The sequence below is a fragment of the Trachurus trachurus genome (genome assembly GCF_905171665.1).
Source record: "Trachurus trachurus genome assembly, chromosome: 21".
Lineage (NCBI taxonomy): Eukaryota > Metazoa > Chordata > Actinopteri > Carangiformes > Carangidae > Trachurus > Trachurus trachurus.
The window spans coordinates 34,767,995-34,790,960 of record NC_139899.1 but is presented as its reverse complement, the minus strand read 5'-3'; the positions used below and the strand labels follow the sequence as shown (position 1 = coordinate 34,790,960).

At 41.7% G+C, this 22,966-nt stretch overlaps 1 protein-coding gene across 1 annotated transcript in view; it reads right to left on the bottom strand.

Annotated features, from left to right (window-relative positions):
• Nucleotides 1-22,966, bottom strand: part of ttn.2 (titin, tandem duplicate 2) — a 254,218-nt gene that overhangs the window by 115,778 nt on the left and 115,474 nt on the right. Inside the window, exons 96-117 of the mRNA XM_083996112.1 lie at nucleotides 21,075-22,706; nucleotides 20,515-20,565; nucleotides 19,995-20,390; nucleotides 19,627-19,905; nucleotides 19,142-19,411; nucleotides 18,909-19,048; nucleotides 18,672-18,798; nucleotides 16,942-17,208; nucleotides 16,587-16,853; nucleotides 16,030-16,293; nucleotides 15,235-15,374; nucleotides 14,879-15,005; nucleotides 14,453-14,719; nucleotides 13,815-14,081; nucleotides 13,220-13,486; nucleotides 12,260-12,399; nucleotides 11,429-11,555; nucleotides 7,184-7,326; nucleotides 3,031-3,154; nucleotides 1,768-2,034; nucleotides 1,120-1,217; nucleotides 814-982 (exon numbers count right to left, since the gene is read on the bottom strand). Coding sequence (XP_083852238.1) covers nucleotides 814-982; nucleotides 1,120-1,217; nucleotides 1,768-2,034; nucleotides 3,031-3,154; nucleotides 7,184-7,326; nucleotides 11,429-11,555; nucleotides 12,260-12,399; nucleotides 13,220-13,486; nucleotides 13,815-14,081; nucleotides 14,453-14,719; nucleotides 14,879-15,005; nucleotides 15,235-15,374; nucleotides 16,030-16,293; nucleotides 16,587-16,853; nucleotides 16,942-17,208; nucleotides 18,672-18,798; nucleotides 18,909-19,048; nucleotides 19,142-19,411; nucleotides 19,627-19,905; nucleotides 19,995-20,390; nucleotides 20,515-20,565; nucleotides 21,075-22,706 — 5,829 coding nt within the window. The remainder of the gene's footprint in view (nucleotides 1-813; nucleotides 983-1,119; nucleotides 1,218-1,767; nucleotides 2,035-3,030; nucleotides 3,155-7,183; nucleotides 7,327-11,428; nucleotides 11,556-12,259; nucleotides 12,400-13,219; nucleotides 13,487-13,814; nucleotides 14,082-14,452; nucleotides 14,720-14,878; nucleotides 15,006-15,234; nucleotides 15,375-16,029; nucleotides 16,294-16,586; nucleotides 16,854-16,941; nucleotides 17,209-18,671; nucleotides 18,799-18,908; nucleotides 19,049-19,141; nucleotides 19,412-19,626; nucleotides 19,906-19,994; nucleotides 20,391-20,514; nucleotides 20,566-21,074; nucleotides 22,707-22,966) is intronic.

The following is a 22,966-nucleotide window of genomic DNA, read 5'->3' as shown; positions in this document are numbered from 1 at the left end:
CACAAACACTCAGGACTGTGCTGCATTCACGGACTTTTTACCTCATACAGACCATATTCTACAGCTCTGGAAGAAATTAAGAGACCACTCCCAAAAAGTTTTATTCTATCAACTACCGACAACATTTCTCCCAAAATTGAAAAAAAATATATTGTCATTTAGAGCTTTTATTGGCTAATGAATAACAAAAATATCAAGTCTTTTCAGACCTTGAATAATAATAATAATGCAAAAAAAGAATATTTTAATATTTTAACTCGGGAAAAGAAAAGAATGACTGTCGTACATGTAGAGATGCTTTTAAGAAACATTTGTGAAAGTGCTCTCTTATTTGTTTCGGAAAAAAATAAAAACCACTGTTGGGATTAAACATTGACATTATCCCACAATAAAATATTTAAAATATTCTTGCTGTGTTGTTTAGGAATAAATATCAACATGTTTTCTTTGCATTATTATTATTATTCAAGGTCTGAAAAGACTTGATATTTTTGTTATTTAGACTAGTTTAGTCATTTTCAGCCACTAAAAGCTCTAAATGACAATATTTTTTTTTAAATTTTGGGAGAAATGTTGTCGGTAGTTGATAGAATAAAACAGAACATTTTTTTTGGGAGTGGTCTCTTAAATTTTTTCCAGAGCTGTATATTATATACCAATATTATTTTAATATTTCTATTCGAACCGACCCTTGATAATAAATTCAACAGATTGTGATGTAGTCTGAACTATTTCCTGACTTGAGTCCTGCAGGTCTGGAGAACGAGGCTCTGCTTTGGATTGATGTGCATGGAGAAGAGTTTTGCTGCTTACCGACGACAGTGAGCATGCCGGAGGACTTGTTGGTCTTTGCGTCACATTCGTATTCAGCCTCATCGTCAAACACAGACTTGTGGATGATGAGGATGTGTTGGCGGCCTTGAGCGATAATCTCGTACTTCTTCCCCTTTCTGATTTCACTTCCGTCCTTAAACCAGCGGACCTGCGGGAGGGACAGTGAGGGACACGACGACGTCTCAGAGATGGAATCATCATACATCATTCACATCATCGCTGTTCTCCAATGAACAAAACAAAACAAAACAAAACAAAACAAAACAAAACAAAACAAAGACTCACTTTGACGTTCTCTCTGTGGACTTCACATTCAAACTTGGCAGATTCCTTCTCCTTCACCTCCACGTCGTGCAGCGGCTTGGAGAACTCGATGTGTGGAGCTGTCAACACAACACAACAAACCAGACATCAACACCGAGACGTCCCCTGACCCGTCTTTATAGAGATGACCACTACACTGCAAAAACTCAAAATCTTACCAAGAATATTTGTCTTATTTCTAGTCAAAACAAATCTAATTCTACTTAAAATAAGACTCATCACATAAAAAGCAGCTTGTTTTTAGACACTTTTTTTTACTTTTTTCAAGTCTATTTTCAATTGAAATAAGTAGAAAAATCTGGTGGGGAGCAAATTTTTCAAAAGCTGGCAGATTTTTCTATTTATTTCAAGTGAGAATTAGTTTGAAACAAGTGAAAATGATCTAAAAACAAGTAAATTTTTAGGTGATGAGTCTTATTTAAAGTGGAAAGAGTTTAGTTTTGACTAGAAATGAGACATTTTGAGAAGAAATAAGACAAATATTCTTGGAAAGATTTTGAGTTTTTGCAGTGCAGAGTCCTGTAGATTCCTTCTCTTTGGTTTATAACCCCCTAAGTCTTAATAGGGTCCTCGAATGCATCATCAGTTCTATAAGTTCGGGTGACTCACGTTCGACGTTGAGGAAGCAGGAGGTCTTGAAGTCCTTGGCGTCGCAGGTGTATGTCCTGGAGTCGTCCAGAGTGCAGTCGTGGATGAGCAGCGCCCTCTTGCGGCCGTCGACGACGATCTCGTACTTCTTGGTCTTCCTGACTTCCTGTCCGTCTCTGAACCACTGCACCTCTGCGTTCTCTCTGGACACTTCACACTCCAGCGTGGCCGTGGCCTCCTCCTCCACCGTCTGGTCCTCCAGCGGCTTGCTGAACTCCACCGCCGGCTCTGCACAAACACACAAACACACAAACCACACACACAGTCAGATGCTCGGTTTGCTGTTTTTTTTACCAAGTTTGGTACACTGCAAAAACTCAAAATCTTTCCAAGAATATTTGTCTTGTCAAAATGTCTCATTTCTAGTCAAAACTAATCTCTTTCCACTTAAAATAAGACTCATCACCTATAAATGAACTTGTTTTTAGATCATTTTCACTTGTTTCAAACTAATTTTCACTTGAAATAAGTAGAAAAATCTGCCAGTGAAAGCAAGTTTTTTGTGTTTGTAATAAAAAAGAAAAACTTGCTCCACTATCAGATTTTTCTACTTATTTCAAGTGAAAATAGACTTGAAATAAGTAAAAAGTGTCTAAAAACAAGCTACGTTTTTTATGTATAACTATGTATGTATAGGTATAAATATACATATTTTAGGTATAATGAGATTTGTTTTGGCTAGAAATAAGACAAATATTCTTGGTAAGATTTTGAGGTTTGCAGTGTAAAACTGAGATTTCTGGAGGTTTTACGATAGTTTCTGGTTAAAGTAGACGTTGTCAGTAGAGTCCACGCTGCAAGAACTCAAAATCTTACCGAGAATATTTGTCTTATTTCTAGTCAAAATGTCATTTCTAGTCTAAATAAATCTCATTCTACTTAAAATAAGACTCATCACATTAAAAAGCAGCTTGTTTTTAGACACTTTTTACTTCTTTCAAGCTGATTTTTACTTGAAATAAGTAGAAAAATCTGATAATGGGGCAAGTTTTTCTTTCTTATTACAAGCACAAAAAACTTGCTTTCACTGGCAGATTTTTCTACTTATTTCAAGTGAAGATTTGTTTGAAACAAGTGAAAATGATCTAAAAACAAGTTAATTTTTAGGTGATGAGTCTTATTTTAAGTGGAAAGAGATTAGTTTTGACAAGAAATAAGACAAATATTCTTGGTAAGATGTAGAGTTTTTGCAGTGCAGTAGAAACGGGACATGCTGTGTCTTACCGTTGACAGTGAGGTTGGCCTCGGTCTCGAAGTCCTTGGCGGTGAGTTTGACCTGTCCTGCTTCATTCAGTTGCACGTCTCTCAGCGTCAGGCTGTGGACTTTATCATCTGACTTCAGCACCACCTGCAGGTTCAACAAAACGGTTTACAGAAGCCCCGTTTAAAGGGATAGTTCAACATTTTTGGCAAATTGGCCCATTGCATAATCCCTATAGTCATAGCAGTAGGTTCAAACCAACAGACAGAGTTGTTTTAGAGGGAAATACAGAGACTGATGATGAAAAACTGTCCCTGAAGGCAACGCACATCAGTGGTTTTACATGAATTTCCCTCTAAAACAACTCTGTGTGGTAACGTTGTGTTATTATCTCATAGCGTGGTGAATGTGCAGGTCACAACTTGTCCACCAGAGCGTTGTGGAGTTGTTGGATTGTGTATTTGATGAGTTTGATAATGAGGGAAACCAAGAAATCCCATAATGAGCCTCCGTAGCGTAGCTCTGAGCAGCTCGCGGCTCTGCTCCGCCGTTCTAAAAACAGCTTGCACCGACAATTAAAGGTAACGAACCTACTGCTATGACTATAGGGATTATGGCAATGGGCCAATTTGCCAAAATGTTGAACTATCCCTTTAAAACAGAGATCTTGCTCTCATTTAACACCGAACCAGACTACAACAGATGGTTTATGGGCTGTTTTATGGCTCAGCAACAACAACAACAACAACAACAACAACCACCCCTCCCCCACAGTCTGTCTGTTGGCATTTTGAGTTTTTGCCGTGCGTCTTTGAGCTAAGGAGGTCTGGTTCAAAGAAAGGTTGGACCTGAACGCTGCCTGTCAGTCTGAACCGTGGGTTTAACCTCCTCATTGGTCACTTACAGTACAGGGGGGTTTCCTGGGGGTTCGGGTTACATTTGATCAGAACAGTTCATCAACAGTGGAAATGGATTTTGCAGAGTGGAGCAGCTAAGTGGTGAAGCTGAGCATCACTTCATCCTACACTCAGAGTGGATCTCCTCATCCCTCCACTCTGTCTGCGAGGTTCAGAGGAGCCAGAGTGAAGTTTGGGGTTGTCAGCTGAGCCCTGACAGCTAAAATGAACCCTGACAGCTGCTTTCCTTCCCCCGATTTAAACCGCCCGACCTTTGACACCTGAGGGCTGATTTTACCCCACATCCACCCACTGTATATCACAGCGAGCTGTCGCCTCGCCGAGGAGCAGCTGAACATATGGTCCAAGTGGCGTTAAAGGTCCTCGTTCGTTAGAGCAACAACACATGGCAGCTTGTGATACGCTGCCATGGACGTCCTTATGTCGGGAAGCTCACATCTGCACTGCGTCTTTGATATTCTTACAACAGTGGAACATAGACTGAGATAAGACTGATAAGTCTGCATCTCCTAAGACAACTAGCTGTCCTCGAATCTCACAGACACTGAGCAGCAGCACATTCACCACTAGTTCCTGTTGCAGGGTCAAACACATCAAGTTTTTCTTTATCAACCAGCCAGTTAGTGCAGTGCAAAAACTGAAATCTTTCCAAGAATATTTGTCTTATTTCTTGTCAAAATGTCTCATTTCTAGTCAAAACTAATCTCTTTCCACTTAAAATAAGACTCATCACCTAAAATTAACTTGTTTTTAGATCATTTTCACTTGTTTCAAACTCATTTTCACTTGAAATGAGTAGAAAAATCTGCCAGTGATTGAAGTTTTTTGTGCTTGTAATAAGAAAGAAAAACTTGCTCCACTATCAGATTTTTCTACTTATTTCAAGTGAAAATTTGCTTGAAAGAAGTAAAAAGTGTCTAAAAACAAGCAGATTTTTAATGTGATGAGTCTTATTAAGTAGAATGAGATTTGTTTTCACTAGAAATAAGACAAATATTCTTGGTAAGAGTTTGAGTTTTTGCAGTGTAGAGTCCACACTGCAAAAACTCAATTATCTCACCATTTTTTGCAGTGTAGTAATTCTCCACTAGGACTTAAAACCTTTGATATTTCTCATTTCTCTTCTTTGAAACGTTTTGGTTTGAGGTTAGAAAATGTTTTGTTTATCTTTTGTTTTGTGTTTGTTGTTTTCCCAGTGACAGAAATGGTCTAGAGATGTGGTCATTGTTGTGAGTTCATAGTAACAATTCATCATGTGTTGTTGGTCTCACAGATATTAACTTTCCTGACTTTGAATCCACTCAGTAAAAATCTGGTTAAAATTTTTCAAACACTGAAATGTGTTCCATCACCAAAGAGAAAGCAGACCATAAACATCTGATAGGAAGCTGTTAATCAACAGGAAGCAGCACCCTGAGAACGCTGCTGCACTGCAAAAACTCAAACATCTTACCAAGAATATTTGTCTTATTTGTAGTCAAAACAAATCTCATTGTACTTAAAATAAGACTCATCACATAAAAAGTAGCTTGTTTTTAGACACTTTTTACTTCTTTCCAGCAGATTTTCACTTGAAATAAGTAGAAAAATCTGATAGTGGAGCAAGTTCTTCTTCCTTATTACAAGCACAAAAAACTTGCTTTCACTGGCAGATTTTTCTACTTATTTCAAGTGAGAATTAGTTTGAAAACAAAAAAAAAACTAAAACAAGTTCATTTTTAGGTGATGAGTCTAAAAGAGTTTAGTTTTGACTAGAAATGAGACATTTTGACAAGAAATAAGACAAAAGTTCTTGGAAAGATTTAGAGTTTTTACAGTGTGAACATCTTCCTACTTTATTCACTGACTTGATTTTAATCTAGAAGATCAACAACCAGCTGAAACAGTGTGTGAATCTCTGACCACGTGACACAGTAAATCACACTTGCACAACTCAGAGAGCGAGAGAGATCATGTGTCCGTTCTCAGGTTACATCCCATAATCAAACTAATCCTTCGGTTATGACTGGCTTTCATTTCATCTCTGGGCTCCGGACTCACGCCGGACTCAGGAAAAACAGCGAAGATCCGAACACAACAACAACAACAGCAACAACATTTAACTGCATCGTCGTTGTGGTGTTTTTAAAACCCGGAGCTGACAAATAGTTTCTGTTGCCACCTGCCCCACTGCTCTGGTAAAAATAACCCCTAGAAGCGCTTAGCGGGGCAGAAAAGCCTCCCTGCCTGCGTTATCTCAAAACCAGGATCGAATGCTCAGCTGGAATCCTGAACCTGCAGCAGCAGCAGGCCCTTATATGAAGACCGGAGCGACCGGAGCGGCTCGGGCCTAGGAACACCGAACACTGTGTCCAAAACACTCTCTTGCACTGACTATTTGCCATTTTTTATGAATGTGCTATTTTATCTTATTTATTTCTGTTTATAGAAATGTCTGTTTTTTAGATTGTGCCCATTCCTTGCTTTTATTTTATTTGTTCACTTTTATTTTATCTGGGACCCGGGTACAGATTTCGTTCTGTCAGGTTTAACATGTGGAATAACAACAATAAAAGACTTTGACTTTTGAACCGACATGACACGACACATCTGGGCTCATGCAGAACATCAGTTCAAAACAAGGAAAAACACGCATCCAACACTCCAAAAAAAAAAACTTCCAGGAGCAAAACTGAAGAGGTTGCACGGCCAAAAGTTGCATTTACAGAAAAAGAACTTTGTAATTGCTCTATGTAGCTATTTATTTACCTATGATACTTTAGATGTCTGGGTCTTTGATGTATTTTTTTATTTTTTATTTTTTTTCTAATATTTGCTACATTTTTTAAAGTTGTTATTCTTCTTGATGATTGTTACTTGTCTTATCAAGTGATTGACCGACGGCTGTGAGTATTTAAATACATCACTTCCTGTTGAGAATTGCACACTGGAGGGAAGACGTTGTCGAAACCAAATCTGTGTGTTTTAGAGCCGACGCAGTTTGCAATAAAAAAACTATGAGAACGACACGAGTTTCATGCAGAACATCAACAGGTCTTAAGTTCTTAAGAAAAGAAAAGATCACGATAAAGATTTTATTCTGTGGGTAATGGGGGCGGGACTAGATCAGCTTTAGCTTCTCCCGCTTTCCCTTTCGGTCATGTGCATTGTATTATTTGAACTAAGATGAAGTGTGATGATGATGATTTAAATTGACATGCCCGAAATAAACAAATAAAAATAAAATAAAAAAACGTTTCAGGAAGTGAAGTGGACTTACTCTGTCGCTTGGTTCCAGCTTGGTACCCCCTAGGAACCACTCGACAGCGATGCCTTCGTACGACAGCTCGCACTCGAAGGTGGCGGTTTCCCCGGCGGTGACGGTGGCGTCCTTCAGCGGCCGGTTGATGCCGATCACCCGGGCTTTGGATTGGGGAGAAGACATGGTTAGTCCCCCCCCTTTAGTCAATAGATCCACAAAAGAGAGAAGCAGCAGCAGCTAATCCTCAGGGGCTAGTCCGCATGGCGTGGTGGAGGTTGAGCTGAAGGCCGGTGGCTGCAGCCCTCAGGACAACTGGAGACCGATCTCCTGGGGACTCGACACTGGGGGGGCCGGCTCATTAGCATACGACCGGGATGGGCTCACGTTCCGGCCGCTGCCAATCACTGCAAACCTTCTCTAGATAAGGCATGTGGGCTTCTAAAATAACCAAGGGGCCTGATTGGCTGAGAGCCCACCTCTGAAAAACCCATCAGGGGCAAGGGGGGGGGGGCAATCTGCTCCTGTCAATCACCACCAGCCGGCAATTTTCTTGGAAAAGGAGAATGTTGACACTGCAAAAACTCCAAGAATATTTGTCTTATTTCTTGTCAAAATGTCTCATTTCTAGTCAAAACTAATCTCTTTCCACTTAAAATAAGACTCATCACCTAAAAATTAACTTGTTTTTAGATCATTTTCACTTGTTTCAAACTAATCTTCACTTGAAATAAGTAGAAAAATCTGCCAGTGAAAGCAAGTTTTTTGTGCTTGTAATAAGAAAGAAAAACTTGCTCCACTGTCAGATTTTTCTACTTATTTCAAATGAAAATAGACTTGAAATAAGTCAAAAGTGTCTAAAAACAAGCTGCTTTTGTATGTATAACTATCAGTGTTGCCACAGTTACTTTGAAACAGTAATCCGACTACTGACTACTGACTACTTCTTTAAAAAGTAACTTAGTTAAGTTACTGACTACTTGCTTTTAAAAGTAACTAAATTAGATTACTTTTAGTTACTTTCAGCAGATCCCCCGCCGACCTGGCCCGGCCCTATAACATGACAATGACTACCAGTTCTGCCAATACTCTCTTTATTGACACCAACATTTGCAAACATGTCCTTGAAATAGGCTTACTTGTTTTTTAAATGAAAAATAAATTGAAGACAGTCTTTCTTGACTTAACGTAAACATTTTTTTAAAAACTCTTACGTAATACATAGGCCTAATACCACCCCACCCCCCCACCCCCCGGAAAAAAAAAATCTGAAATAAAATGAATTCCATTTAACATGAATACGACACCCCCTCCTCCCCCCCGCAGCTGTCCAAGGTGCTGAACCGCGTGACGTTGTTTACATTCTGCTTTGTGGCTTGTCTGTGAAACGTGCTGCTCAGAGACTGGGCAGATCTGTCCCACTTTCTCCCCGACACAGTAATAGAAATACACTTTTTTTCTTTTTCTCCCCCCCTGCTCCGCTCGAGCGCGGCTGAAGCCGGCTTGAGCTCACACGGGCGCGAGGCTGCTGCAGCCGCCGCTCGCGCTGACAGCTGACTGAGGGAGATGCTTTGGTTGGGCAATGAAGAAAGGAGTTGGTTAAGTTTAGTAAAAAGACCAGGTAGAGGCTAGACAGGCTAGAAGCAGAATGAACATTATATGTCATTAATATGAAGTATTTGCTTGTTTTGCAGTTAATTATGCACATGATCCGTTTGACCCCAAAAAGGAAAAAAGGATCAATGCGCACTGCGCGCTGGGGGTTTCCCCCAATAGCCTTTTCGGAGTAGCGGGGTCTTTAGAAAAAATAGAAAACCCCGCTATTACGATGAATGGAAGTCTATTGTCGGAAAGACGGGGCTTCGGAAAGGCGGGGTGTAACCGCATAGTAGACCTAGGCCTAAATATAGATCTAACCTAACCCACGTTCCCCGAAATGCAGAAATAGTAACGCACGGTGTTTTAGAAAAGTAACTTTAATCTGACTACCAGTTTTGGAATAGTAGTTGCGTTAGACTACTCGTTACTGAAAAAAGTAGTCCGACTACAGTAACGCGTTACTAAGTAGAGCGTTACCGGCAACACTGATAACTATGTATGTATATGTATAAATATACATATTTTAGGTATAATGAGATTTGTTTTGACTAGAAATAAGACTTAGCAAGATTTGGAGTTTTTGCAGTGTGCGCTCCCGACAGGAGTTACCCAACGTCACTCTGAGGAAAACGCCGACATCACGGTTCAGGCTCGGCTGGTGTCGTAACGCTGACATGTAACTGCCCGCTGTGGGGGGGGGGGCTTTGGTAACGGGGCTGAACTCCGGTCCCGTAGGTCAAGTTTGGATTAACAAACCACAGCAGATATTTACAACGGGCTTCCTCACATGCCTGAATTAAAGCTCTTTACAAGCAGTTAAAGGTCTGGCTGACAGCGCGCTGAGGGCCCAGTGCTCCGTTTCCTCAGCGAGCTGTCAGTCTGCAGAGTTTACTGTCGCTATCGGCTCTGCTGTGATTATCTCTGCTGACTGACAGCGAGCCGACACATCCCTGACATCTGACAGGAGACCAGCTCTGGATCTCTATAAATACATCAAGTTACACTGCAACAAAAACTCTGAGCCAGAGATTTCACTCTTCAGTTTCTAACATCCTAGACACCACGGGCACTAATTCATCCTGCTCAGACTTTCTACTAAATTCTTTTTTTTTTTTTTTTTTATGAGAAAGCCAAACTGTTGGTTGAGGGTTTTTTTCTCAGCAATCATCTGGCAGCATTTTGCTGCACAAATGAAGGACTTGTTGCAGTGTAGAAATATTAAAGCAGAAGTAAGTGATATATTTGTGTTATTATAAGTCTTAAATAGTTGTATCTTCCGACAGCAATCACTTCTATAGAGTGTTTGGACCGAAACACGGGTCTCTCAGTCCCTCTGCTCTGCTCTGAGCCCAGGAGAAAACATTTATCTTATCCTACAGTTTTTATCCAATGAGGAGAGAGAACGGCATGCAGGGCTGTGTGTGCAGCCAAGGGACGCCGTGAATGTGGTGACGTAGGGACGAGGACTGTTATGGTGTGTTCAAGGAAACTCCTTACCAGTTCGATCTGGTACGAGTTCACGGGTCAGAAGTTACGAGTGGCCGTTATAGTGACTTTCACAGGTAAAACAGGTCGGAAAAACACGAGTGGGTTGCCTGAAACGCTACAAAGTCGTAAGTTGTGACTTGAAGCTGTAATTTACGGTTTCAAAAGCCTGCCTGGAACGCAGCATTAGCCAAAACGACCGGATCGCTTACTTCTGCTTTAACACAATCTCTTTTTTGTGTCAGTTAGGTTGAAGTTTCGAAACACAACAGAGACATGATAACGTGACGTTCTCCAGGTGACGTTGGGTTCAAAAACATTAACTAATTAATTATCACTTCAGGTTATTGCAGCTGGTTAAGAAAAGTTTTTGTTGGTAACACTTCACTTGAATAGGTATTCATAAGATTGACATAACACTGTCATAAACATCAATGAATACTTATGACAGCTGTTGTTAAGTGTCATTTGGTAAGTGATGTCACTTTTATTTTTTTTTTAAGTATATTTTTTTGGCTTTTTGCTTTTTATTTGATAGTGATGACAGTAGAGATAGACAGGAAATGGGGAGGCAGAGAGAGGGGGAATGACACGCAGGAAAGGTCTGCCCGACGCGGGATTCGAACCGGGGACGCCTGCGGCGAGGACTGTAGCCTCTACATGGGACGGCCGCTCTACCCACTGCGCCACGCACCGCCCCGATGTCACTTTTAATGCAAAGTTGACATTGTTAGAGATGTTTTTGTTCTGACAACTTGACATAAAGACAATTTAAACTGTCATAGCAGACCTAATTGCCAAACTTTAAAAATTATGTCAAGTTCTCATAACAAGGACATCTCAAACAATGTCAACTTTGCATCAAAAGTGACATAACTTACCGAATGACACTTAACAACAGCTGTCAGAAGTATTCATTGATGTTTATGACAGCTGTTATGTCATGGTTATGACAGCGTTTTGTCAATCTTATGAATACCTATTCAAGTGAAGTGGTACCTTTTTGTTTACCAGAAACTCATGTTGTCTTGTCAGATGAGATAAAAGCTGCAGATGCGTCCCACTTAACTAATTTCAACAACCAAACAGTCCCCAGGTTTACAGCTCCCTCCTGCCTCAGCCGACCAATCAGAATATTCCATGTTTCTAACAACATGACTAAGTCAGTGTTATTTCTGTCACCTTTGACCCTGAGCTGAGCTGTGGCTTTGGCATTCGCTGCCGAGAAGTCAACGCTTCCAGCCATGTCCATCTTGCAGTTATAGAGGATCAACACGTGTCGAGCTCCGTCCTCCTTGATCTCCACCTCCTGGGGACAAGCAGAGTTACACTGACGTTACAGGAGTCCTTCCTATAAAGGTTCAGTGTTTGATCTTAGAGGGGTATGTATATTTAGAAAGTTAAAAACCAGAACCAACACCAAATTACAATGCACTACGGTAACAGCTGTTAATTTATGGAACAATTTGGAGAATGACTTAAAAACATGCAATACCATAATCTTATTTAAAAAAGTACTTAAAAACAGGATGATTAATTTATATACGCTAGAGTAATGAGTGGTGACACGTGCTATGCTGCTGCTATTTTTGTTTTGTTTTGTTCTGTATGTTTGATTTCTTTTTTTCAAATTTTTTTGAGGAGGAAGGAAGTAGGGGAGGAAGAAGGGAAAGGAGAAGAGGAAGGAAGGGAAAGGAAAGGAAGAGGAAAGGGAAATCAAATTAAGCAGCTTCTCTCTTTTCACTTTTCACTCTTTTGTGATTGCTTATTTCTTTTATTAATAAATAACAAATTGTACATCTTAAAACTTTTAAATTAACTTGAGTTGTAACAGGGTAGGCGTAATAAGCTATGCTTCAGCCTTTTCGGTCCAAATTTTCTTTTTCTGTTTACTTATTGTTTACTCTGATCGATGTTATTTTTATTTTATTTTATTTTTTCTCTCTGGTCTTGTTACTTCTCTTTTAATGACATGTATTGACCGAAATAAACGGAACGAAACGGAAATCTTACAGCAGACGGGAGGAGTGTCTCTCCCTTCAGTTTCCAGGTGGCGTGCAGGTCCGCCGCAGAGATCTCCGTCTCAAACGTGGCTGTCTCCGTCTCCGTGACCTCCACGCTGTGCAGCGGGCGCACCACCTTGATGTCGCGCTCTGCAGAGTTCAAAGACACGTCAGAGGAGACAGCAGGAGGAAGACAGACAGACAGAAACCCAGAGGACACGAGCAGGAATCAGCTTCATACTGTTGTCAACAGTGAGATGGACACGAGGTGGAGGATGGACAGACGACATGACAACGCGATGAGCCGACGCTCGTTCAGAGCGTCTTACAGTTTGTGCAGAAGCAGAACTTTGAACAAACTGACGATAACCAGCCCAGAGACGCCAGAGTCGTCCACAGTTTGAATCAGCCTGATGTTCACAAAGAACTGTCAGAATTATGGTTGAAACAAACATTTACAGGAGCCATGTCTGCTTGATCTTTCGTCTTCTTTATATTTGGTCTGTTTTAATGATCATTTATGAGCATAAATATAAGCAAACAGCTGTTAGACTCTTGTACTGTTGAGTATAAAATTCTATAAAACTCCTCCCTCCTCTTTATAAACATTTATGATGAATAAAATACTAATAAATGACAATAACTGAACCTTATCTGGCATCATAGCAGCATTATAACATGTGTGTGAACACTAACGTGGACGCCTGAGAGAGGAGACATTCACATGAGAACTACACTATGTCTCCATGGTTTCCTCAGACGTCACAGCTGTTTCCACACACAGGTGTAACGCTCGTGGGCTGGATGATCCTCAGGTGTCACAACAAACAAACACTCAGAGAACAGGACACAGTGATGGAGGATGGACATTAACGGTGGAAACGTCTCGGTGAAAGGCGATGGGCGGGGCCGGATTCTGCAGTCCGGACCGAGACTCTGGGGGGAGGGGCTGCATGGCCGCTGACATTACCTTCGATGTTCAGCTGGGCTGTGGTTTTGTCTGTGCCACATTCGCAGGTGAACGTCCCCATGTCACCCTTTGACGCCTTTTTGATGACCAGCGTGCGCTTCTTGCCGTCCGACTGCAGGAGGACATTCTTGGAGGGGTATATTTCTTTATCGTCTTTAAACCATCGGACTTCGCCCGACGCTTTGCTCAGCTCGCAGGACAAAATCACCTGGTCCTTCTCAACAGCCGTGTAGTTCTGGAGCTTGGCTGTGAAGTACAGGTCGCCCTCTGCAGGACGAAACCAATCACCAGTTCAAACGTTAAGTAAAAACAGCAAATGGTTTAAACAGAACCAGGCGAGCAAAGACCTGCATGATAGAAACCACCGCTGTGTTACCATCATATCTCAGTTTATATTAATATAATATCCAAAACCACTGAACCAGTTCACAGGTAAACTACTGGGATCTACTGTTCAGCAGCTCCGTTTATATAGAAAACCACAAGAAAACTCATGAGTACTGAGGTTTTCTGTTCAGATCTGGTTCTAGGAACAGAGATCGGGACCTGATCATCTCTACAATCCTCTGCATCCTTCTGGAAAACCCATACTAACCGAGCACTGTGAGCATGGCCTCTGACGTCTTGCCCATGGCCTCCACTCTGATCATGGAGGTGTCATCAGTGGTGACCTCCTTGAAGGCCAGCGTGTGGACCTTTCCGTCCTCTGACATGTGCACCACTTTGCTGGGATGCAGACGGACGTCATTTTTGTACCAGACCACTGGGATTTTGTCATGAGAGAGTTCAACACTGAACTCTGCAGTTTCTCGCTCCTTCACGGTCACATCTTTAATTGGCTTGATAAATTCGAGGCGAATACCTGACAAACACAAATTATGTATACATATATACATTGATGTAATCAGAAAAACAAACATTTGGAAAGACATCCAAAGATGAACTGAGTGGAATGTGAGGGGTTACTATCTCTGTGCTCATTCAAGTCATTTAGAATGAATATAAACCAAATGTTTTCGACTTCAGTGGATTACAAAACACTAAGGGGCCAGTAGACCAGGAAAAGTAGGCCCTGACAAAAGTAAAGTGGGCGGGACATCTGTTTACTTCTGGTCATATAGTGATGTTGACAGATATGGCCGTTTGAAAGCTTTTGGCAAACACTAAAATCATTTACAACCAAGATGGAAGATGATGTACACTTCACACCACTCCTGGTCAGACTCTATTTACCTTTGATAAACAACTTTCCAGACGTCCTCTTATCTTCAGCCTCAAACATGTATTTGGCTTCGTCCTCATACTTGGCAGATTTAACAATAAGTGTGTGTTTCTTTCCCTCCACTAGGAGTTCAAACTTGTCGTCGTTTGACAGCTCCTGTGATCCCTTTAGCCAACGGAAGCTTTTGGGCTCTCTGGAAATCTCCAGCTCAAACTTTGCCTCATCCTTTTCGTACACATGCACATCAGCCAGCTGTGTAATGAATGACACGGGGGGTTCTGTTGATTCAGACAGATAGAAGTTAACATCAAGGTGCAGACTGAGACGTAGAAAGAAAACCTGTGTGCTCAAGCTTTTCGTTGTCAAGGAGGAAAAGATTGAGCACTGTGCTGTGCTTGGAAACATGTAAAGATTCTGCACAGGAAGTGAACGCTCACCCTTCACTTTCAGGTTTGCAGAACACTTGGCGTTGGCGGCGGTAAACGCCAGCTCGCCTGTCAGAGGCAATTTGCAGTTGTACAAGACCAGAGTGTGTTTGGCACCATCCTCCACAATCTCAACGTCCTGCAGATGGCCAACAAACTTCAGTATGTCAGCAAACACATCAGGACTCAGTGAACAGTGATGAGAGCAAGGTGTGGTCAGTTGTCATTTGTTAGCTAACAAGAGCGCAACGCTCCTGACATGTTAGACAAGTGAAAGCTTTCAATACTAGGATTTCATTTGAGCTCCACATCCAAATCAAAGTGAATCAGATAAAATATCTACTGAGATGTATATAAAGGACACCTACAGCCGAGGGACTCAGGACTTCTCCATTCAGTTTCCACTGGCCATGGACATCATCTTCACTGAGCTCGACCTCAAATCGTGCGGTTTCTCCCTCAAACACTTCAACACCGTACAAGGGTCGAACCACTTTGATATGGCGAGCTGATGTTCAAGAGAGGGAACAAAACTCTTACTGATCACATTCAACATTTAAACATTCAACAAAGACACAAACACAGAACATATACATAATACACACACACACACACATATATATACACACATATAAAAAGACAGACATAGGTTGTGTTTCCCATAATTTAAGGCTTTGGCACCACACATAACCTTAAGTTAAGGTGCTATGTAGAAACCTCCTTTATTGAGCTGTAGCTAACCTTTCATTAGACCATAAATAACCAAATGACTTTCAGTGGTGACTCTCAGTCCATGGCCCTAGCAGGAGTACCAAATAATCTGGTCACAGATTTGATCCTTTGATCGGTCATTTGGTTCTATATGGACCAATGCTGTGCCACATCTTCAAAAGCCCTGAAGAACAATCAAGGGGTTTGTTTCTCTCAAATCAGATTGCCCTTATGGGAGCTATGAAGACCTGCTAAAGAAGTGTCTTCAAGAGTACACAAAGTGACAAACAGACAACGAAGCAGAGCAGTAAGAGGCAGTGTGCTCTGAGAAAAAGAAAGAAGCTGGGTGATGGGCCATGAGGAGTGGTTAGGAGGTAGAGCAGGTGAGGTTACAGAGGTACGCCAAGAAGGGAGAAGGTGCCTCAAAAACCTGAAACAAAGTCTGTCTTTACCTTCTATGTGCAGTGTGGCAGTCGTCTTGTCTGTTCCACAGTCACATACGTACTGTCCTTTATCTTTGTCTCCAACCCTCTTGATCACAAGGCTTCTGCGTTTGTCCTCAGCCTTGATGGTCACCATCTTAGAGGCCTTGATCTCGTTCTCATTGTGGTACCACATGACATCGACATCTTTGTTGAGCTCACAATCTAGAATCACCTCGTCTTTCTCAACTGCAGTGTAGTCCTGCAGCTTAACTGTGAAGTATGCGTCTCCCTCTGAAATAGGGACATTTTTCGGTAACTTTCCATTGCATATGTGCAACACGTGTGGTATATGGTACAATTGAGACACAGAAAAGACAAACACAGAAAAATACAAAAGACAAGGAACACACATGTCCAACATGGAAAAATGGACACAGACCCAATGTCTCACAAACATCATGTTGTGAAATTTTCACTGAAACAAACAAATGGACAAACTGGACAAACAGTTGTTGGGAAGACGAGACACAGGAGACACAGGATGAGGAGGACAGAAAGTGTGCAGGTGGTTACTCGTGGTTTACCTATGACGGTCAGGTTGGCCATGGAAGGAATTCCTTTGGCCTCTGCCTTAATCTGGCACGTATCATCTAGAGTCACTTCTCTTATTTCTAGCACGTGTTTCTTTCCGTCCACTGAAGTGAGCACTGTTCTGCTCGGATGAATTTTAACGTCGTTCTTGTACCAGGTGATGGGGATGTTCTCATGAGAGAGCTCTAGCTCAAACCGAGCCGTTTTGCCCTCTTTTACAGTTTGGTCCTTTATTGGTGAGATAAATTTGAGCCTGATACCTACAGGTGCATTAACAAAGCATATTCATGTGAGTTAGAAACCAACTCAATGAATACATATCTCCAGTGATAGCAGTCCAGCACTTACCCTCCACTGTGAGCCTGGCCGTTGAGGTTTTGTCCAAAACCCCAATTGTATATTCGTCCTCATCATCAAACTCACAGCAGTTTATGATCAGCATATGCTTCTTTCCATCATCGATGATGTCATACTTTTGGTCTGGGGTGATGATATCATCCGCTTTAAACCACATGACCTTAGAGACATCCTTCGTGATGGTGCATTCAAATTTAGCCTGTTTCTTTTCAGGCACAGAAACATCCTTCAGTGGGACAACAAAGTCCATTTCGATTTCTGGGTTAAAAGATAACACAGGCACAACACATCAACAACACAACAACAGCACAACAGTCTACAGCCAGTGGCCAGTTTACCAAGTAAACCCTTGTTTGCTGTAGTGGATTGTACCCATCAACAATCTCAGATGTTTGTAGTGTCATACCATAGATGTATGAGGCTACTGGGTATTTATGAAATCACTATGCTGTTGCTTGTTCCCAACTGGCTTATAGTTCGGTGATGTTATGTACAGTGCACCACATTTGATCCAATGGAAGGCCTATTGTGGACATCTTCAGGTTGTGCAGGCCATCTATACAAAAATACATCACGTTGCCTCCCCAAAATTGGTTTGTGTTGAAAGCTCAAATGTTACCACAAAGGATCTTGTCTTGTGGGCTCCTTGGTGGCCCCTTTGTTACCTCTGGCCTCTGGTTGGTTTCGGATTGGTCTTGTTGGCTTCTGGTTGGTTTCTGATTGGTCTTGTTCACTTCTGGTTAGTCTTGTTGGCTTCTGATTGGTTTCTGATTGGTCTTATTGGCTTCTGGTTGGTTCTGATTGGTCTTGTTGGCTTCTGGTTGGTTCTGATTGATCTTGTTGGCTTCTGGTTGGTTTCTGATTGGTCTTGTTGGCTTCTGGTTGGTTTCTGATTGAGTTTGTTAGCTTCTGGGTAGACTTGCTGGCTTCTTGATGTTTGACACATTTTCCAAATTTGATGTCAGTTGGTTTACATCAAATTTGTTTGTGTTGAAAGCTTAAATGTTATTACTGGTTGATATTAAGTTTGAGAACAAAATCTTCCTAATCCGGAGGGTAAATCTTCATTATCTGGTCCATTCTTCTTTCAACATTGTTCTCATCAGGTCTTCACAAGTACACTTCAGTTTTTGACTACTGGGCAAAATCAACCATTTTCTGCTATTAAATCATTAACATTAAATCAAACAGTTGCTGAACTGGGCCGGTGCATATTCTCAAAAAAAAAGAAAAAGAAAAAGTTGCTGAACTGGTGTTCTTTAAACTAATAAACTGGCCATTGTGCTTAGATTTAAAATGAGACGTTTAACCATAGACAATACAAATGTACTGTGGGTGACATCACTACACACATTTTAAAACACACGTAAAATTGGACAGAAGAACAAACATGAAAACAGTTTCCAACAAACAGACTAAAAAACAAACAAAACAGCAAGTACAGGAACGGTGTCCCGTAATTTGTCTGCTGGAAATTGTTGGGATCCCCGGAGAAAAAAAATCCTCTTCATCCTCTTGGATCACGCAAAGTCTCAACGAATGGAGCAAATGATGAATTTCAATCCTCAAACCTATTAAATAAAGACCTAAGGTCCGCTCTCATATGCCATCAAGCTTTATTTTGTTGCCCACGGACCTTACGCCTTTATTTTTACAGTTATAATATCCTAAAACCATGGTACCCTCTGCTTTCAGTCCTGCATACCAGAAATACATCTTACCTTTGACATTCAGCATTGCACTGGTGATAGCATTCAGAGCCTGGTAGGACACTTCTCCAGCTTGATCCAGTTGGCAATTTTTCAAGATCAGCCTACGTACTGCACCCTCCATCTGGATGTCGCATGTCTGACAAATGCATTACAGTAAATTTATGTTTAGAAATTGCTGATAATTAATGTGCAAGTGTATATGTATATCTAAACTAAGGTGATGAAAACAAGTTCATCCTATCTTACCGGAGATCTGGTCAAAACCTCTCCTTTGAGCTTCCATTCTCCTGCAACATCATCCTCGGAGATCTCTGTCTCAAATGTGGCATCTTCCTTCTCAGTCACCTCAATGCTAGCCAAGGGCCTCAGGATCTCAGCCTCCCGCTCTGAAAAAGAGGATGTATTAGTATTCATATATATCAACCAAACATTGTGAGGGGCTCAAGTTGAGAGGAAGGTAAGCAGGCAAAAAGATAAACCTCCTAATGTTAGCTTGGCAGTGTAGACGCGTCCTTCAACCTCCAAGGCATATTCTGCAACATCATCCAGTTGACAGTTCTTGATAGTGAGTGTCAGCTCCTTTCCTTCCTTCTTGATCTCAACTTTGTCAGAAGGAGTGATTTCATTCTCTCCTTTCATCCACTTCCAGTTGGGAGTGTCCTTGAACAGCTCGCATTTAAATGTAGCAGCTGCCTTTGGTTTCACATGCTGGTCTCTCAGTGGTTTAACAATCCAGTCTTTGATGATTTCTGTTGGAGTAAAACATTACAGACACAGTGTGCCCCATTAATCACCATTTTAATTATTTACAAATTATAGTAACAATCAGCAAGAGCTAAATTGGCTTAATTTTGGTTTAGTTTTTCTAGATTTAGGTGGTTTAAGGTGTATCAAAAACGAGAAGGTAACACGCACATCCGTACCAAAAGCTGGTTTAAGGTGTGCAATGATTTCGTGTACTTACCAATCACTTTGACATTTGTTGTAGTCTTGACATCTTCCTGGTTGGCCACTTCACAAGAGTAGGAACCGGCATCGGCTTCTGCTGAGTTCTGGATGGTCACAGCGTGTTGCATACCGATCACATTGATCTGAATCTTGTTGGCCTTCTTCTTCAGGACTTCACCATTCTTCTTCCACACCGTATCTCTCTCTTTGTTCAACTCACAGGTCATGTATATAGGCTGACCCTTAAGAGCAGAAGTCTCCTCATCCAGCTCTTTGATCCATTTCACAGGGAGTTCTGTGAAGAGAGAAAAGGGAAATAAGCTATTTGACTGCATCTAGTGCTAAACAGGAATATAAGAGTTTTTGAGGCAGGATAAAGAATACCTTCAACAACGAGCTTGGCTGTGCATTGTATTTCCTTGCCAGCGTTCTTGGCTATACAGGTGTATTCACCAGTGTCGGACAGCTGGACATCAATAATGTTCAACTTGCGATCTTTGCCATCAGAGGTGAACTTGTGCTTGGGGCTCTCACGCAGGTTGCTGCCATCTTTCATCCATGTAGTGATAGCGGTGGAAGGTGAGACCTCACACTCAAACACGGCAGCCGAGCCAATGGACTCGGCCTCCTTCAGCACGATGTCCTGAAGCTTCTTGATGAACTTCAGAGGGACGGCTTTGAGCTTGAATCCTCCGAAGGGATCCTCTGGAGGGGAGGGGCCCTTTCCACCGGGCTTCAGGCCGCGACCCCGGCCTTCCCCAGGGGATGGGGTCTGCTTGGCTGAAATACAGAATAATACCAGTCGATTCAGATTTTAATGTGAAGGATTCACCATGAAAAACACAAGAGGGTTTTCTTGCTGTGCATTCGCAGGCAGTTGATAGATTTAAGACAACAAACTTACGTTTCAGCCCTCTACCTCTGCCTCTTCCTGCTTCCTCTGCTGGTTGTCCCTCTGTTCAGAAACAATGTAGATTAATTTGCTGCACACAACATAATCCTGTCTTTATAAACATACCATGGCTGGGAGATGTGTAATATGAAGCGATGGTAAATTTATGAAATAATGACATTAATATGAGGACAAATGAAAACACAATGAATAATTACAGTGAACACGCTTTAACATTATGAAGAGATGGAATGACAGATGTAAAGATGGTACAAGTGAGGACAACACATGTTGGACTGATGTGAATGGAAATGTAAGACATATGAATGACATGACGAAATGGACACAAAGCAATGAATATGACCAGACAGTGTGACAGACAAAATGATAATTAACATTGAGACATACACGGATGAGAGAGATGGCGTAAATCGCATCACACTTAAGATACAGTGAGGTACAGACGATTTAGATGGAGGCACGATGGTGGTAATGGGTAGAGATTATTCAGGGCATGAAGGGAGGGGTTTTCTTGGTTATCGCCCAACAAATTGGGGCCGCCACCGTCTCACCTCTCCTGGACACCCCTGGAACTTCCAGAGCACCTTCTTCTCCTTCACCTTCCCAGTCCTCTGAGCCATAACTGTCCCTAGGAACCATCTCCCAGCCCCAGGTCTCCTCTTCCTCCTGCTCCGGCTCAAACTCTTCATGGACCTCTTCCTCTGGCTGGGTGGCAACCTTCTTCATCTGCACAGCTCCGGGAGAAATCTCTTTAACCAGGGGAACCTTCCCTTTACTGGGTTTTGTCGGTTCTGCTTGCTTTTCCTCTTCTGGTGATGGTTTCTTTGGGACCTTTTTCAGAGTCACAGCTTCAATAGAAGCTTTTGGTGAAACAACTTTAGGAACCTTTTTGAGTTTATCAACACTTGGTTTCCTCTCAACAGGGACTGCCTCTGCTTCTTTAAGCTTTTCAACTTTAGGTGATGGTGTCTTTTTCAGCTCAACCTTCTTGAGCTGCTCCAAAGGTTTCAGAGCAACTTCTTCCTTTTCCTCTTTTGCTTTAGGTATGACTCCCTTCTTTACCTGCAGAGGTTTGGGTTCCTCAGGAGTCTTCTCAGGTTTCTTAAGAGAAATTGGCACAGGAGACACTTTCTTCTCCACTGAAACTGCCTCTACCTCTTTTGGCTTTTCCGGCTTCTTCTCTGGAACCTCTGGCATCTCAGGTTTCTTTGGTTTAGCCTCTGGCTCTCGTTCTTTTGGTTTTTCCTCTGGACTTATGCGACGATGGGGTACATCATCAACTGGCTTCCTCTCTTTCACCTCTGCTGTTTTTTTCTCAGGCTCTGCAGCCTCTTTGGAGGGCCTGGAAAAGGGCTTCAGCTTGACGCTTTCCATCTCTTGTTCCTTTGTAGGGATTTTCTTCACCTTAGTTGGAGCCTTGACCTCTTCCTGCTCTTTCTCTGGAGTTTTCTTTTTATCTACAGGTTTTGACACCTTGGCTGGTTGCTCTGGCACCTCTGGAGTTGCTTTCTCAGGCTTTTTAGGTTCTTTTGGTTCAACCTCTCTGGGGATCCTCTCTCCTTTCTCGAAACTCACAGTGTCCCTTTCTGGCATTTCCTTTTTCTCCTTCTCTGGCACCTCCTCTGTTTTCACAGGCTTTTCAAATGGTTTCAATTTGACTACTTCTGGTTCCACTTCATCTGAAGGCAGTTTTTTCACTTTCTTCAGCGCTGCAGTGGGTGGCACAGGTTCCTCCTCCTTTGGTACCTTGAGTCCTTTCTTTATAGAAATCTTATCTTCTGGTTTTTCGTCTTTTGGGGTGGGTTTCTGGCGGGTCCATGCATCTTTAGGAGCCTCTGCTTCTGCCTTTTCTTTTGGTTTAACAACATCTGGCTTTTTCACCCCATCAGCTTTCTCTCGAGGCTTTCTCTCCTCCACAGTTCTCCTGGTGGCGACTGACATTTCGAATGTCTCTTCCTTATGCACCATCTCCTCAACACTGATGACAGTAGTCTTAGTGACCTTCTGAGGTTTTTCCTCTTCTTCAGCCTCTTTAGTTGGAATTGATGGAATCTTCTTCAGTTTAATAATCTCCTGTTCCTCTTCCACTTCTCTTAGGACCCTGGTTGTTTTCTTCAAGGTGGGAATTTCAAATGTTCCTTCCTCTTCTATCTGAATTTTACCTTTTTTGAGAAGAACCGTTTCTGAGGCAGCAAAGTTTTGACATTACTCAGTGACAAATATCTCACATCACAATATGTACAAACGTACTAGGAACATTTAATGATTACAAAAAATAGAAAAATTGAAATTTTCGATAAATAATAAGTTTGTTTTTCAAAATCTAATTAAAAAACAACTCAGAAGATGTGACAACAGACATACAAGAAAACAGAGACTAGACAAAACAACTTTCGCAAAATACAAAAAACATGTAAGAATATACAGAACATTTAAAATGTCT